The 17,750-nt window shown below is 38.3% G+C and overlaps 2 protein-coding genes across 3 annotated transcripts in view; one reads left to right on the forward strand and one right to left on the reverse strand.

Annotated features, from left to right (window-relative positions):
* Positions 1-14,444, forward strand: part of LOC141549152 (transcriptional regulator ATRX-like) — a 50,942-nt gene extending 36,498 nt beyond the window's left edge. For both annotated transcript variants that reach the window (XM_074278529.1, XM_074278531.1), the window contains 3 exons: positions 5,984-6,090; positions 7,730-7,794; positions 13,584-14,444. In XM_074278529.1, the coding sequence (XP_074134630.1) occupies positions 5,984-6,090; positions 7,730-7,794; positions 13,584-14,205 (794 nt within the window). In that variant the 3' untranslated portion in view covers positions 14,206-14,444. The remainder of the gene's footprint in view (positions 1-5,983; positions 6,091-7,729; positions 7,795-13,583) is intronic.
* Positions 1-17,750, reverse strand: part of LOC141549151 (transcriptional regulator ATRX-like) — a 463,311-nt gene that overhangs the window by 58,261 nt on the left and 387,300 nt on the right. The gene's annotated exons all lie outside the window — the stretch shown is intronic.

Consider the following 17,750-nt stretch of genomic DNA (forward strand, 5'->3'; position numbering starts at 1 on the left):
CACACAGAGGGAGCAATCAAGTGCCAAAATTGTTGGAGAACCAAGGAAGGATAAAAACTATTGGACCTAAGAAGCTGTGTAAGCAAAGCTAAAACAAACCGAGAATTAATAAACATTTATTAAGCACCTATTATTTACTGGGTGTTATGCTAAGGACTAAGAATCTAAGAATGCAAAGAAGGATAAAACAATCCTTTTCCCTCACCAAAAAAAAAACCCAAGAAAAACCAAAAAAAAATCATAGTCTAAAGCAGGAGTAACTTGCAATCTACCTTTATTTGAATATTTTAATACTTCAATATTCTTCTCCTTTTGCTCCCAAAAATCTTCCTTAAAATTTTCCAAGTCAAATAAATAAGTTCCAGTTTTATTTTATAAGATTTAAAATGTTCCTAAAACCCTTGTTTGTGGCCTACTACTGATCTGCTTTGATAGGAGGAAATTGGTATTAACTCTACAGTCTGTAGTCCAGTGTAGTGTTCTGTCAGTTGACCTTTCTATCCAAATGTTTCATACACCACCATAAGCAAATTGTGTTGCTATCTTTCTCAAAAGTTACAGCTCATTATTATGAACAAATATAGTCAAATTTGGGTCACCGTGAATTATTTCGGGATTGTTTGTGATTAGAAAGAGGTTAAATTTTTTCACTGGGAGCTTGCTTCATTCTGAACCAACAGTTGTCCTGATGAGGAAACCCCAAAACTCTGAAAAATCCTTAAAGGAGAAAACCTCCTTGGAGTGTGTCTCAGGGAGTGGACTCCACCCTAAGCAGAAACAGTTTCATCTTTGTTATCTGGCTGAGTCTGGAAACCCATGGAATAACTTCAAATTCTAACCCTGGCTGGAACCCAGCCAGGAGCCAACCTGGGACTCCACCCACTGGCATCTTTAGCTAAATGTCTCATTATAAAGGAGCCAAACTGGAGCCCTCTCTTTGCAGAGTTTCCAAACATGGCAGCGTTACGCCTGGCATGCCAAAGGAACTCTGCCCACTGGAACAGTGGTTCTGGTGCCCTCTTCTCTTTACTTAATACCTTCTAATAACTAGACTTTAACCTTACTTCCAAACTCCCAAATAAACCTCTTTTATCAATCTAGGTTTTTGGGTCTGTAAATTCCTTTGCAGGGGACTCGAGCCACTACTAGCCCTCATTTAACTCTGTGTTCTTGCACCGAATCCAAAAGGGTTGCAGGGGGGCTCTATTTGACTCCCTGTGTCCTGAACCTTCCACTAGACCTCAATTAAACCCTAAGTTCATTTAGGTACCCCCTATTCTAAACCTCATCAGTCTTGCCATAATGATGATGAAGTGTTTTTGGTTTTATTTGAACTTGTTAGAAAGCAGGTTACATTTCTAAAAATCTCTGTTTGCTTTAGCTCCTGCTGTTTGCAATTCACCTTGACTTTCTTGTTGATCCTTTTTGTTAATTCCTTTCCTTTCTCCCCCTTCTTAATTTGCTGTTCAATTGTCTCTGAAACTCTGTGACCCTGCTGTGTGTGGGGTTTTCTTTTTTGTTTTTCTTCCTTTGGCAAATATATTAAGAAATGATGATTAACTCCCCAGTTTTGTTTTGTTTTTTAATATAATACATCCTGATGCCCCTACTTTTTATTTTATCTATGTATATCTCATTTTTCCATGATAGGTGTTATGTACACATACACATATGTCTCATTTTGGTTGAAAGCAACAAGCTGTTGACTTTAACTTTGTCCTCTATTTCTACCTATGAGTAAATTAATACTTGTGTATTTTCCTCCTTCCTATTTCCCCCACTCTCCTCCTCACCGTATTTACCCTCTCTCTCTCTGTTGCTGTTTTACTTCTTCCTGCCACCTTGCCCTCTTACTCCTTGTCCCATCTAAGACTTCTTTCCTTTCTGGTACAAACAGTGAGGTTCCTGTAGGATCTGCCTCCCCCCAGCTTATCAGTTCTTCCTTTTGTTTCTCATTTAAATGAAATAATTGCTCTTTTTTATCTCTCCCTACACAGTTTTATTTTTTTTAGACTTGATCCCTTGTATTCAGGTTATCCCAAGCCTTTCTTTTTTTCTTTTTTTTATTATAGCTTTTTATTTAGAAGACATATGCATGGATAATTTTTCTACATCGACCCTTACAAAACCTTCTGTTACAACTTCTCCCCTGTTTCCCTTCACCCCCTTCCCTAGATGGCAGGTACACCAATACATGTTAAAGATGTTAATGTATGTGTTAAATGCAGTATATGTATACATATTTATACAGTTATCTTGCTGCACAAAGAAAATCGAATTTAGAAATAAGGTAAAAATAACCTGAGAAGAAAAAAAAATGCACGCGGGCTTAACAGGAGGAGTAGAAATGCTATGTAGCCCAAGCATTTCTTAAAAACAAAAAGGTTTTGTTTAAAACTTAAATATTAAAAAGACGATAAAAGAGAAAAATATTGTCATGTGTATATCAGAATGTAAGGGAGGGTTCAAAATATGTAATAATAAATTCAGTTTCAAGAAAGCCTATATAATAATGGAGGATACTGCATTTGTACTGTCTGTCTCCTTCCTAGTAGATTTTCTTTTGTTCTTGGTTGTGTATTTTTTACTTTATTTTTTCCCACCTTTCCTCCCTTGCACATTCAGTCAAGCAGGCTGCAGTAAGCATGTATCTATTCATGTATTGATGTACATGTATTGACATATGTATATATAATGTGTATACACATACATGTAAAACAGCAATGACATGGCTGGCATGTAATGAAGAGTTCTCTATTTTGACTGAATCTTTCAAGATTTTGACCTAGTCTGGGATAAGTGATTACTACCCCTGCCTTTGTTCTCTAACAAATTCTGCTCCTGTTCATTGTTATTTTTGTGTGCATCTCTTATTTTTAATCTCCCCTGATTCCTCTGCTTTATTACTGCCTGCCCCCTGGCCTTGCTACTACTTAAGCTGTCAGAAAATCCCTCCCTCATTCTCACCACTCTCCCTCTTTTCCCTCTCTCTTTATTCCATTTGGACTAATATAATACATTTATTCCCAGACCATCTTATTTCTTTATAGATATAAAGGACTTGATCCTCTTATAGATGTGCATGTACCATCCTTCCTTTAACCCATGTCTGATATGAGTAGGCTTCCAGAAACCTCAGTCCCCCTCCCCTGTCTAATTCCTTGCTCTTGCTCATTCATCTGTGAAATGGAGTTATCTTTTTAACTTGTCCTTCCCCATTTTGCTTTTCAGAATCACATCATCCTCTTCTCTGCCTCTGGCTTTCTCTCCAACTAATTACTAATGACAGTCACAGACATAGCGTGAACATCTCCACGCAGGAAACACAGAGTTTTGCCTGACTGAGTCCCTTGTAATTCATCCTCGATGCTTACTTGATATTTTCCTTGGATCCTACGTGTCACTTTCTGACAAAACCATGAAAGCCTGGCAGCTCATGGAATATTCCTTCTCTCAGTTCACAGTTATCCTTCACTTGCTGGATGTGAAAGTTTTGGCTGCAATCCCACTTTTTTGCCTCCTTGACATGTACTTTCCCAGGACCCGTATTCTCTTAGGGCAGCTTCTGTGTGGTTCTCCTTATGGCAATGTCAGGTTTGGTTTGCCCATTTCGCGCCTCTCTCCTGGGCTCCTTCAGTTCTGCTTTGTGCAGCCCTGTACCACTGAGTAAACATGCATTCAATTCTAGTGTTCCATTTTCTCCTGAGTTCTAACTTTTTAAAAATACTGTTCATCTCTTTCACTTCTTTTTTTTTGTTTTGATTAATTTAGGTTCAAAAGGGAAAGTTGAGGGCCCCCATTTGTATAGTGTTGTTGCTTTTCCCTTATAACTCATTTAACTTTTTAAAATTAATTTAGATATTGCATCATTTGGTGCACGTGTTGATCTTATTTCATTTTTTATGGTACTTCTTAGTGAAAAGTCATTTCCCAATATCTTTTAATTAGACATGTTTTTGCTTTTGCTTTATCAGAAATCATCATAACTACCCTCTGTTCCAGGCCTTACCTTTACTCTGTTGTGTGTCTCTTGGTTTCCCGATGTATTTCTTACTTTTTAATCCACTTATGTTTTGTGTTTGCGTTTATCCCATTCATATTTGCAGTTAGGTTACTCTGTAGTACCCTTCAAATTATCTTTCCCTCATTTACCTTTTATCTCTTTTTTTCATCCTGTCCTCTTAGTTTGTGCTCACCTCTTCTACAGACCCTCTTTCCCTTCTCTCTTCTCTACCTGTAGAAGTAAACATGTTCCTATACCCAACTGGGGCTGTTATTCTCTCTGATCCGCTTCCCGTGGGAGTGAGGTTCAAGCATTATTCATCATTGTAAAAGCTCTTCTTGTTTTCCACTTTGATGTAAGATAATTTGCTCCATTCTCCTTCTTCCTTGGAGTCTGAGTCTTTTTTGGGATCTTTTCAAATTGTCTTAGAACAATTGTTTGGCTTTTTTTTTTCTCTGCTCTCTGCTCTCTCTGAGGCAATATTTTTTCTTTTCTTTGTAAAAAATTTAATTTTCTGGAGGGGTTTTCTGTCTTCCCAGACTTCTCTCTCCATGGTATTTTCTTTGCAAAGATACCTTGCATTGGCCGTTTTCTTCCTCTTATTGCTTGGACCAGAGACACACATATCACACTCAGCCATTGCTCACAAGTCTTGTAATCTGGAGACATTACAAGAGACATCTTGTAATCTGACACATCACATGTGGCGATCTATGTCAGAGGGCACTCATTCCTCCATCCAGCATCTCCCCGGATCTCTTCTGTGTTGCCTTTCCCTTGGACATTACGCTGCTTTTCTCTGAATACTGTCATTTGCTGGTGGCCAGATCCCTCCTGAGTCTCCACAGACCTTTCTGTCTCTCTCCTTAAGCTGCCCTGGGCTAGAAAAGAAACCATCATGTGCTCTTTGCTGTGCTTGATTAGGGGAAGGCTTGCTTCTCCTCTAATTGTATGGAGAAAGCTTTGAATTTAGCCCCATTGCAGGTTATCCTTGATGATAACACTCATAAATTGTACTTATCACTTTATTGCAAACTGCATTTATTTTTATGCCCTAGTGCTTTTTATTAGGAACAGGTCCTTTGTTTTGGAGAGGTCTTTCCCTGCATCTGTGAAGATCATCATATGATTTCTGTGGGATGTTCTTTCTTTGGAGTCTGCTGTTCCATTAAAATTGTCTATGTCTTTAACTCCTTATCCATCCTCTTGTTTTTAATACCTCTCCATTCTCTTGTAGTGTCCTCATTTTCATTTTGATCTACCTTAACAATGCAGAAACTCGATAACTCATTTCTGTCCTAAGCTTTTTCAAATATCTGTTTACAACTACTGAGCAATCACCTACTTTGAGCACTCTAATTCAATTCCTCCACATCTTTGTTGCTATAATCATTTTCCTTAGTGATTGGTTTGTCTGTGCTATTTCTTTACCTAATTGGTCTCTAGAAAAAAAAATATAGACCCCTCATTTTGATTTTTAAGGTCCTGCAATATTTTCCATTCTAACCATCCTTGCTTTCCTTCCCCAGCTGGCCTTCTATTTCTTACACTAATGGTTCATCTGTTTCTGTTCCTTCATCATGATTATTGTTCCCACACTATCCCTGTTTCTTCTTTTAAAGTTTTTCTCATGTTAGTGGTGTCTGACTCTCTGTGACCACATTTGGGGCTTTTTTGACAAGAATTCTGGAGAGGTTTACTGTTTCCTTTTCTAGCCCACTTTAAAAGTGAGGAAACTGAGTGGGAGATGTATGAGGAGATGTCTCCCAATGACAAAATTCGTCAGTTTGTGAAATTTATGAAACTTATCCATAATTTTGAGTAAGTATGCAACAGAAACTGATGGGAATACATATATCTTTGTAAATTCCTTTTGATTAAGCAAATAGGACATGTACAAAAGGACATTGAGTTATAAAAATGCAGTTTCCAGGGTTTTATGGAATTTAAAATTGTATTGTTTATAATTTATTTGTTTAGGGGAAAGACTTCATGACATTGTGTGCTGTACTGCTTGTGCACAACAAGTGAACCATTATGAGGATTCAGTGTATAGACATCCTGCACTGAATGTTCTTATTTGTGAGGTATGTAAGTTATGAAGAGGATGATGATTATCTGTAAACTATTCTTCCTTTTGTTTGGGAATAAAGGACAAATTCTCCTGTTCGAGTAAGACATCTTTTTATTTATAGGAATTCTGTAATGACTCATTTCAAAAGTGAAAATTCTCTATTTAGAAGTGAGATGCAATAAGTGCTGAACTTTTGATAAACTTTCAGTTTTTAATATACATGAGGACAAACATAAAGGGCTCATACTGTTCAGATCAGTCATAGTGTTGAGGGCGGTAGCCCCTTGATATTCCTTGTTTGATCTCCAACTTCCTTTGGGACTTGGACCTTTGATACAAGATCTGGTCAAACTAGTTTGGGCTTGTACCCAGCCCCCCACTGGATCTGAGCTGGCTTGGATAAAGCCCACCAAAAATCTGGCCTTCAAGGAATTAACCTGAGTTCCGCCTATTACTTCTTCAAGCAGATAAAAAGAGCAAAGCTAGAATCATCTTGGGTTCAGAGATTTGAAAGATGCCAGCCAAGATGCTCGCATCAGAGATTCTCTGTCCCCGCCGCTTTCGGCATTTATCTTCCTCTATCTAATGCCTTTTACTAACCAGACCTTAACCTTGCTTCCAAACCCTGCAATAAACATTTTTTACGCATCTAGGTTTTCGGGCCTGTAAATTCATTTACAGGGGACTCTCGCTGCCACTAGACCTGATTTAACTTTGTATCCTGGAGCCGAATCCTAAGGGGGTTGCAGGGGAGCTCCATGTGACTTCCTGTACCCCGAATCCTGCCACTAGACCTCACTTAATTGGGTTCATGTTACCTCATCATTCTGAGGTTCCCTATTACCTCATCAATAATGGGTTCCAAAGTGTCTTGACTCTATCATAGTTTGGTAATGTTCATCTTCTTTCATTACTAAGAACATGGTTAATTAAAAAAAAAAAAAAAAAACAACTCAGTCTTATTCACGTTTCACGGGATATGTAATACTTTGGTCTCAATTGTTCCTACTTCTGGTGAGAGGAAAACATTTCAAATGACCTCTTTAGGGATCAGTATTTATTGAAATAATCAAAGTAGTTTTAATAATAGCTTCTTTTCCTTAGCACTTTAAGATTTATAAAGGGTTGTACACATGTAAACTTGTTTGATGCAAAATAAGCTCTCTTATTATAATATATTTTACTAATTAACTCTGAGAATGAATAAGTTGAGAAAGGAGTTCATCTGAGCTCTTTCAGGCTCTATCACAATAGAGAGTGTTTTTGAGGGCAACAAAAGTTATTTTTGATTGTGCTAATTATGTTTTCTGTTGTTGCTTGGATGCTGTTTATTTTCCCTTTATCAATTTACATAAATTTTAACTCTGAGCATGTTTTGAATTTTCTTTAAATCAGCTTATCAATTAAAAAAATGAACTCGTCATAGACATTTTGTTCCTCTGTTCCCCATGATATGCCATTACTTTGTTGGCAGTTCTTTACTTTTGCAAAATATTTCATTTTTTCACTGTGACTAAAGTTATCACCCCAGTTTTGTGTTTAAATATAGTGTATGCTTAGTGGATTTAAGCATTTTAAAATTTGTGCTTTGTGAATGTTAATATTTTAACAGATTTAATACATTTAGAATTGGATGTTTATTCCTTTTTTAGAGCTGCTACATGCATTTGAGTGAGGACATAAGCCATGATTCTACTAGACCTGATAAGCACTGCAGGTAGGAATATATCTCCCAATATAGAAAGCATTCCTCTTTTGGGGATCTCTTAAATAGTTTATTTACTTATAATTTTTTTTATTCTCTTAGTGAATCTTCATTTTGTTAAATGAGATTATAGCATATATTCAAAACGAGAAGTATGCTAGTTTTAAATTTATAACTACTCATGTTTTCTGATTGAAGAGAAAGAGGCATTCAGCTTGTTATGGTTTCATTTGGATGCAGGGCTTTTTGAGCTGCCCATGATTTTGTTAACCTGGGTTTCTTTTAGTAAATTTCAGGATATCTCTGAACTTAGATGCTGAAGAAATGTATACATTTGTTGTACTTGATGTTTAAAATTAAATCTTTTTAAGAAGTTAAAATAAATTTTCGGGCTAAAGGCACCTTGTACCACAATGGTGTCCATAACACACACACACACACAAATACAAAGTCTAGTTCATACTGAATTTCCAACATAACGGCCACAATCCTATTCTTTGTTGTTGAGTCATTTCATTTGTCTCTGAAATTTTTTAAAGTAACCTTATTCAGTTTTAATACACATTGTTTCTTGACTCAAGTTGGGAGAGAAGAATCAGAATAAAACAGAAAAACAACGGGAGAGAAAAAAACTAAAAAAAGATGTGATCATACCATGTGTTGATTTACATTCAATCTCCATAGTTCTTTTTTCTGGATGCAGATGCCATTAACTGTCCAAAATCTATGGGGAGTACACAGAAGAACTAAGTCTTTCTTGGTTGATCATTGCAGATTCATGCTGTTACTGTGTACAATGCATTCCTGGTTCTGGTTGTTTCACTCAGCATCACTTCTTGTAAATCTTGACAGGTCTTTCTAAAATCTGCCTGATCACCATCTTTTTTATATCACAACAATATTGTGTTACTTTCCTACACCACTTTGTTCAGCATTTCCCTAAATGATGAGCATCTACTCAAAATTTGGCCTGAGATTTCTCGAAAAGTACTGTGGTCTATACCACTACTGGGGCCTCTAGTACACGGTGTGCAATGGCTGCATCATATCCGAGGGACCAGGAAACAGATTCGGGAAGGCTGACAGTCTGGTGATCCCAGTTTGTTTTCTGTCTCCCCTGTGGGGACGTACCTAAGTCAAGTGTGTTGGCATTTTTTCACTCTGACCTTCTTGGCTTCCTTTCTTTTCAATAACTAAGTACTTACTCCCTTAATTTCCTCTCAATTTAACCCTTTAGACTTGTTCTCTTCTAGTTTATGCTTTTTAAAATACCCTTTAAGCTCTTCCAAGATTTTTTTCAGGGATTTGAGAACAAATCACATTTTTTCGGCCTCCAAATATAGCCACTTTGATACTGCTGTGCTTTTATAAATATACCTCACTCTTTCCTGTTACTACAATAACTTTTATCTTTAGAAAGGAACTTTTTGTCCCCGTAGTTTTTTCATTTTTATTTTTCCTCACATTTCCTTTCTGATTTTTTTGACTTGGATTTTTTTATGTGATAGTTCTGCTCTGGTCTTGTATTGTCCTAAATTTTGGCGCTGCTTACTGCTGGCTTTCGGGGCTTAGGGTGTGAGTTGGGGACAGAGTGGTGGGGGTCTGGTTTCCCTGGTTGCCTCCCTGGGGTGTGGAGTTTATTTAGCTCTTTGGCTAAATTTGGGGAGGGGTGAGGTGGGGTGTGAAAGGCCTTGCTGATGGTTTCCATATTAACATAATCTTGTTGGTGGCTGGTTTTGGAGGAGGGCTTAGAATTTAGTTACAACTAACTTGTCTAGCTTTCAATGCCCAAATTGATGGTACTGAGGGCAAGGATCAGGGAAATTTTGGTACTGATGCCCTTTCAAAGAACAAATTTTGTTGCAATGACCTGCCCTGTAGCCGTGGAAACAGGCATTAAGAACATGGATTAATTAACTTTTATTTTAATTAAAGTTTACAGTTCATCTTAAAGTTTCTGTCCCTGTCCCTTTGCATTGCTCTGAAATCTTTGCTAATTGGCTTCTCAAAATCCCTATCTTCCATCAAAGTTTAGCTGAAGAAGGTGTGTCTCACTGGGGTGAGAGGAACACAAGTGACAATGTTGTAGTAGTAGTAGTAGTAGTAGTAGTAGTAGTAGTAGTAGTAGTAGTTGTTGTTGTTGTTGTAGTTGTACTAGTAGTAGTAGTTAGTAGTAGTAGATGGTAGTAGCAGTAGGGGGTAGTAGTAGTAGGTGGTGGTAGTAGTAGTTACTAGTAGCAATAGCAGCTGAGTAGTAGTAGGTGGTAGTAGCAGTAAGTGGTGGTGGTAGTAATAGTAGCACACAGACCTCACATCAGGAGGCCAAGCAGAGTTCCAAGTTTAGGGCAATTCACCTGTGAGGACCCACCCTCTCCCTGAACAACAATGTGTTAGGCAGCTGAGCCATCACCTTCTTCAAAAGAAGACCTCAAGGTAGGGCCCTCACCCCCAGAACGAGGCACCAGCCAGATCTTGACCCCTTTGCTGATCACCATAGAGACTCCCCCTTGCCACTTGGGTACAAGGAGGCCTTGTTTCCATAGCAACCCAGGAGGAGGACCCAGCCCAGCAACAAAATACTGGATGTTTTATTTATTTTACTTTTGATGGAATTGAATGCTGTTTTCTAGGATTTGGAAGAACTATCCTGCTGAAATGATATGATGATCTGGGGAGTTCTTCTTTTTCATTTAGCAGCTTCTGAATTTCCTCCATCATTGGCCTCAAACCAGTCTTTGAAATCAAGCTTTGCACTCAAAACTTAGGTGTTTCTTGGTAGAGGGCAATATATTTTGCAGTATCTAAATTCTAGTTTCTCCTTCAATATTAGTTCACATTTATTCCGTATTAAAATGTGTGTGTGCTTTGTCGCCTCACGTTCCTTGAAGGCAAAGCCTGTTATATTTGTGTCTTTTGTTTTATTAATAACTAACACAAAGTATTCCCTAAATTCAATAAGTGCTTTTGGTTCTCTTCCTACAAGACACATTTTGCCCTTTTAGCTTCAATGAGATAGTGTAGTTGACAATTTTTAAATTGAAAACGTATTTATTCAACATTTAGTATTTGCAAATATCTTACAAATTTGGACCCTAGCATCCCTGATCTGGAAAAGAAACCTTTAGACTAATAGTAATAGTATGATCATGATGTTAATGATGATTGTGATACCTATGATGTGTGTAAGGACTGGACGCTAAGCTAAGTCACAACAATCCTGAAACATAGGTGTTGTTATTACAGTTGAGAAACTAAAGCACATATTCATTAAGTGACTTGCCCAAGGCCAAACAGCCAGTGGTGAGGTCAGGGTAGCAAGAACAGGTTCAGAATAAGCATGAGACAAATTCACAATGACTATTCTCTATCAAAAGGAAGGTTTACCTAGGAGAAGAGTTTACAAAGTAGAGATAAAATAAGCCCCTGAAGTGGCAAATATGGAATAAAGATGGGAACACATCTAGCTAAAGAGGAAAGGAATTTGGAAGAATCCATGAAACGAATGTGCCAGGAGGTCTGAGTGCGTCATTGATGGGTATGTTTGATTCACAGAGGATTTGTGTAATGTTCTTAGTTTGGTTTTCTTGGGGGGGGTGTCTCTGATGCTCTCTGGAGCAGCCTTCTTGTCAGTTCAGTAACCACCACAAGAACAGCCAGGTGTGAAAGCCGAATCCTTTATTGTCTCCTTCAAAGGCCTATCTCCTCCTCTTGGGGTTCGGCTGGTTTTCTGGAGGTCTTCTGGAGGCTTGGTTTCAGTGGAGAAGGGAAGGAGGAGAGCCTGGCACCAAGTCTGTGTGAGATGAAGTGAATGAATCTGAGTCCAAAGGTTTGTGCTTCAGCCTCCAGCCACCACAAAGGAGGCTGATGGCATGAATCTGTCTCAGCTTTTGCTGCCTGCTATACTCCATTATCATAGGTGTGAGTCTTGTGCAACTGTATTAAGTACTAAGTACATGTACTGAACTAGACTATTACGTCAGCTGCACTGACTTAACACCTTGTAAGAATCCTTGTTTCTGACTTCCGGCCCATATCCGAGTGCAGCAGATTCAGCAGAGTGAGTTAGAGTAAGGAGGACGGCACCATTAGAGAGAAGACACTATGAGCAGGGAGAAAGAAGAACCTCCTGGTGGGCTTAGTACCAACTTGGCAAAGATCTTTATCCTAAGCAGATCTTTGATAGGGGTAATGCAACCTTGGGGATATCTCAGGGATAAAGGCAGGAACTCAGGGGGGGGTGAGGATCAAGGAGGAGAGGAAGTGTGAGGGAGCTCAAAAGTGGGGGGAATCAAGGAACTAGATGGAATACCCCTGGCAGACCAGGGCCAGGACCTGTCTAAAGATATGATAATCAGCATCTCTAAAGGTTGTTTAAAGATGCACAGGGTTTGAGGAATGGAGAAAAGAGTTTCATCCTCACAACCATTCTATAAACAGAATCCTCTCATTAGAATTCTTATATCTGATAAGGGTCAGATGGGCTTCTTCCTGAGCTTACAACAACCTGTGAGGTTCGTCAAAACTAGCCAGGCCAGCACTTGTTCAGGGATGCATAGCTAGTCAGTGACTGAATTTGAACTCAGAATTTGCTGGACTAAAGTCAAAGCTCTGTATTCTTTGCCACAAAGGTGCTCACAAATGTCTGCCTCATAATTAACAAACTGACTTTCATTTTCTATTGAGAAATATCACATTGTCTTCATTAATTTACACTTACCCATTGCGATTTTCAATACATTATTTTCTTCAGTGAACATGTTTTTAAGTGAAATTCCCAGTTTTGCTTTCTAAAATCTTTTTTCACATAAATGCATTTTTTCTACCAAGATGTTAACTTTTTTCATGATTTTCTTGCATCACTTTCATTATTTTCCCCAACTTTTCTTCTACCTCTTTACTTCCCTTTTGGGATCTTTTTTTCAAGTATTTTTCAGGGATTCTTTGTGGAGTGTGAGACTAATTCCCATGTTTCTTTAAGACCTTGAATGTGGAAGTTTTGACTATGTTGATATTTTCTGTTTTGATCTTCTTGTCACCAGAGTAATTTCTTATGGTCATGTTCCTTTTTGTTGTTTACTGATTTGCCTATCTTCAGTTGTACCTTTGTAATAAAATTGGGTCCTCAATGAAAAGAACATTGCCCCAAGATTCCAGTTTTGTTTTGTTTCTCTGTGGGTTCAGAGCTGTTTCTGAGCATCTGAAAGTGTTCTGCTTTTCTAAGGTTTTATGATCTAAGGAGAGCTGTAATCACTGGTTTTCTAGTCTAAACTTTTAAAAATCTGTGAGTGATCATAAGCTCTCTTCTGAACTGGATCTGCAAACGACCCCCTTGGGTGCTAGTTTTCGTTCTTGCCTTAGGATGGTAATGTGGGTCTCCTTTTAGCCAATGCAAGAGTCCTGGACCCAGTGCCAGCTCAGGATCCACTTTCTGAGGAGTTGCTCAGTCCTTCCTGAGAGCCCTGCTGATTCTGTAGCCTTTCAAGGTCATGTGTGGGAGGAATGGCTACATTAATTTGGTTTTATCTCTTCCATTTGTTGCTTATTTTCATTCCATAATTTATTTGGGTCCCTATTTTAAAGTTGTAAAGATGTTTCATTAAGAGAGATTGGAGAAGTTCCTGCTTTTCCTTTTATGATTACATGGATAACTTAAAAGAATATATGTTGACATATATTTTTATATTAAGGTATATTAAATTTTCTGTAATTAGTAAATTTTTGTTCCTGATTAACTTTTTAAAGTGTTTACTAGTTGACTAAGAATGATGCTTCAATATTTTTATTTGTTTTTTACATTTCAGATGGTGTGCAGAAGGTGGAGATTTAATTTTTTGTGGTTTCTGCCATAATGCTTTTTGTACAAAATGCATTCGGTGCAATCTAGGGGAAAAGGAGCTGTCAAAAACGATGGATGAAAACACTGAGTGGAGTTGTTACATTTGTCAGCCAGAGCCTTTATTGGATTTGGTTGCCATGTGTGACTGTGTATTTGACAATTTATCACACTTAGATCCGCAGTCTGAAAAGAAAAAGTTAGTAAGTGAAAAGAGTGATAACACATGTGCCCAGTCAGAGAAATTAAATCCTGGAAGTTGTGCTGAAGAGACACCTCAGGTGTGTCTTCCTTCCTCTGACACTGCACCGTGCCCTTTCCCCACATTACTGATTCCAGAAAACTTGATTGAGAAAACAAAAGCATTGATTGAGTATGTGAGAGAAACAAGCACTAATTTGCTGAAACATTTGAAACAAACATCCCCTTATTCAGAACTTAGTCTAAGTGAGATGCACTCTCTGTGTGAAATTGTGAAATCTATGATAACAGAGGTACATAATGCTCAGGAGTCCTGGGAAGAATTAAGGAAATTGGTTGTTAAAGAGAGGGAGGAAAATAATAAAGAAAGAGAAAATAAGAATGTTTAAAAAAATACTAAAACTCTTAAGATTTCTTTGTTAGGATTGGGTAAGAGATAGTGCCTTGTTCATAGCTACACTGTGAGGGCACCCGCCTTGTCCAAACAGATTTGTTATGTTTGGGTATGTAACCCTCTGGTTGTTTTCTGTAAGCCGCCTCTTGTTACTGCCAGTCTGCCCTGGTCAGGGGAGATGCCCAGGGCTCCTGAGACGTGATCAAATAAAGGCTTGTGTTTTCTCCTTTGAAATGCCTCTCTTTTTCATGGAGTTGGTGGACTTCTGACCCACCCAGTTTTAGTGGCTCTTCTGGGATAAGTGGGCAGAGCAGGGAAATCTGAGAATCTCTGAAGGTTGTGCATACCTTTGGACAATCTCGGGTAAGGTAGGCATGGGGAACGTCCCTGGGATTGCATTATGGTAGGCATTCTTCTAGGGTGGAAGCAGCAGCCACATGTGCATGGAAAAGCTAAAGGGTCCTGTTGGTCAAGTCAAGTTCCTGAGAGAAAGGGACAGGATATCTGGGCTGGGGCAGATGCTGTGACTCCATCATTCCCGTCCCAAAGAACGGAGACCCCAATTCATTTGGGGCTGGAGATGCAGGGCTCATCTTCCACAATGGCTTCTGACTGATCAGGGTGGAGATGGAGGTGACTTGTGTCCAATTAGCATCCAAACGTGAGATGTCCCTTGCAGAGGCTGAGGTATGCAGTGATATCCCTCCTGCAAGGCCATGTGAAAAATGATTGAGGCAAGTCTGGAAGACAGAAATCTTATTACATTAAACCTGGGGACGTTGGGGTTACAGTACTATCACCCCCTGCTGATCAAAACCATATCGTGTGTAATGAGAATGTGCTCAGGTTTCACAGTCCCATTAGATACGGTGAGATTGACAGAATCCTTGGCAGCAGGAAACAGCAGGTGGTGTTGATGAAGGGGCTCCAGAGGAGAGTCACCAGCCCTGTGAGTGAGGTGGTCTGTGCAGGGTGAGTGGTCACCATGGGCAACATCTTGTAAGAAAACTGAGTATCTTAAAAGCCTCTTCTCCAAACCCCACTGAAATCATTTGTGATTGACCTTCAGTAAAAAATAGAATAACAGCTAAGTCCCATAAGGATGAATAGAACATGATCCATACATATGTTTTGAAATAAAAAAGCTTTAAAAATAGAAATAAAAACTATGAAGTGTAATGCAGGAAGTTATACCTGATAACTCCACAGACATTCCAAAAATCAAAATATAAGCATGTTATATTCACTAGGGATATTTGCCATACTTACAACTGTCTAAACTTTATAATGGGTTTTTAATCAGTTTAAATTTTTATTACCCTAATTTTAAACTATGCCTATTTGAGAAAGTGGTTTCTGAGTTGAAATTCTTAAAATTAACCTACTAGTTTCTGGGATTGTTAAAGGAAAATAAAAGGTAAAGGACCAAAATAAATGCATATTCATTTTGTCACCTGTCTTTGATTTTTATCAAAACTCATAAAACCTCCATATATGCAAACATAATAAATGTTTATTGTTTAAAAAAAACCCCAGCATTTTCAGTCCTCTTTTCTGGTCCATGCTGAATATTTTAATTCTACAGCTTACCTAATTATGAGTTTGGGATCTTTGGGCTATAAGGAAGGAATGAGGGATAGCAGGAAAGGGAAAGAATCTTACAGATGCAAATAGCATTCTCTTGCCTTTAGTAACAGTGCATAAATTAATTTCTTGCGTTCAGGAATACTTAAACTAGAGTAACTTATTAGTACAATAAGCAAATGCATCATATCTGACAAGAAACAGTTTGTCATAAGGCTTAAGTCAATATTTGCAAGGAAACGAGGAGATAGGAGACATATTTTAAACAAATGTAGAAAGAAGACTGGCTCTGGAAGAAGTGCAACAGCATAGTATAGGAACTCAAACCCATAGATATGCCACTGAAATGTTAACTTTTTTCATCATCTGGAAAACTAGAAAAGAAAGTAATAATAGATTTGGTTTTAGTTATTCAGGTTTGTCTACTTTATTATGAGTAGCAAATGGACTCAACTTCTTGGGAGCCTACTTCATTGCTTAGACTTTAAGGCAGAGGGACTTTCTTCCTCAAGTTCTTTGGGGGATAGCGCCTTGGCTTCTTAAATTTGTCACTGGCTGGAGTCTTCAACTTTGTGGAAACTTGTTAGTCTGTTCTGGGATCTCCGCAGCCTTCGAGGCCTTTCTCTTTTTACTTGTGGTGTTTCAGCACTGAGGCTCTGTCCTGTAGAATCCTTTATCCCCACTTACTCTGCAAAGTTTGGAGTATTTTCTTTCAGTTCCAACCAGGATCTCCTGTAACCGGTCCTTACTGTTGTGTTTCTCTTGCTCTTGATTCCTTGTATCCAGTTCCCATCATTGACCCATATGCCAGCTCCTCTTCCATGGCATTCATGGGTAAATAACATTACATGAAGTATCTGTATAATGATTCAGTTAAAAAAAAAGTTATTGACCTTTTTCCTATCCCCCCCACCTTCTCATTTCTCTGCTAGTTTTAGCTGCATGGATTTTGGTTGGAGAAAAGCTTTTTCATTTTGTGTAACCAAAACTCTTCATTTTATCTCCTTTGACCCTGTCTGTCTTTTGCTTGGTCATGAGTTCTTTCCCAATTTCTACAAATAACATTCATTTCTTCCATGCACCTCTCTTTAAGAAGTTAGCCTTTAAGTTCCCATGAACACCCAATTGCAGCCTGACTCTTGCCTTTTTGGTGAATTGTTCTGTTAGACTACATGCCAGTTTTCCTAACAGTTTCTATTGAATAGTGAATTCTCCCATAGTGAAGATCATTTGTTTTCTCAAACAGGTAGATACTGTGCTCTTTTGCTTCTCGGTATTTTGCACTTGATTGGTTCCAATAATCAATCTTTCTTTCCCAAGGGTAAATTGCTTAATGATATTGGCTTTGCAATGTAGTTTTAGACTCTGATGCTGCTAGGACCTCCTTCTTCCCATTTCCCCCCTTAATTTCCTTGGTATTTTCAGTTTTTGTTCATCCAGATGAATTTTGTTATTTTTTAAAACTTTTTCAAAACATGTGTAGGTATTTTGATTTGTATTGCACTGTGTTAGTTAATTACTTTAGATAGTATTATCATTTTTATGGTTTGCATTTATCCTAGTAGTGAGTAATTCATATTTCTCGAGTTATTTAGATTTGCTTTTATTTGTGTAGAAAGTGAACTTTATTAATTCAGTTTCTGTCTATATTTTGGCAAATAAATTTCCATTTATTTTACAGTACCTGTCGTTACTTTCAATGCAATTTATCTTCCTTTCTCTCCCTGGTGGATTTTATGGGTAATTTACAGAATATTGGCATTGGCTGGGCTTTGTGTCGCCTTTACTGTTCAGTCTTAAACCTCAGGGAAGTCTCTAGCACACACAGCAGGGTCCTTCACTGGGCAACTCTCACAGTGCAGTTGTACTAATCACCTCTGAGGCACTTCCAGTGAGTGGGAGGGGAACTCTCTCCCAGAGCTATCTCTTGGATCAGGCATAGGGGCCGCAGCATCC

This window comes from Sminthopsis crassicaudata, chromosome X (assembly GCF_048593235.1).
Source record: "Sminthopsis crassicaudata isolate SCR6 chromosome X, ASM4859323v1, whole genome shotgun sequence".
NCBI classification, from domain to species: domain Eukaryota; kingdom Metazoa; phylum Chordata; class Mammalia; order Dasyuromorphia; family Dasyuridae; genus Sminthopsis; species Sminthopsis crassicaudata.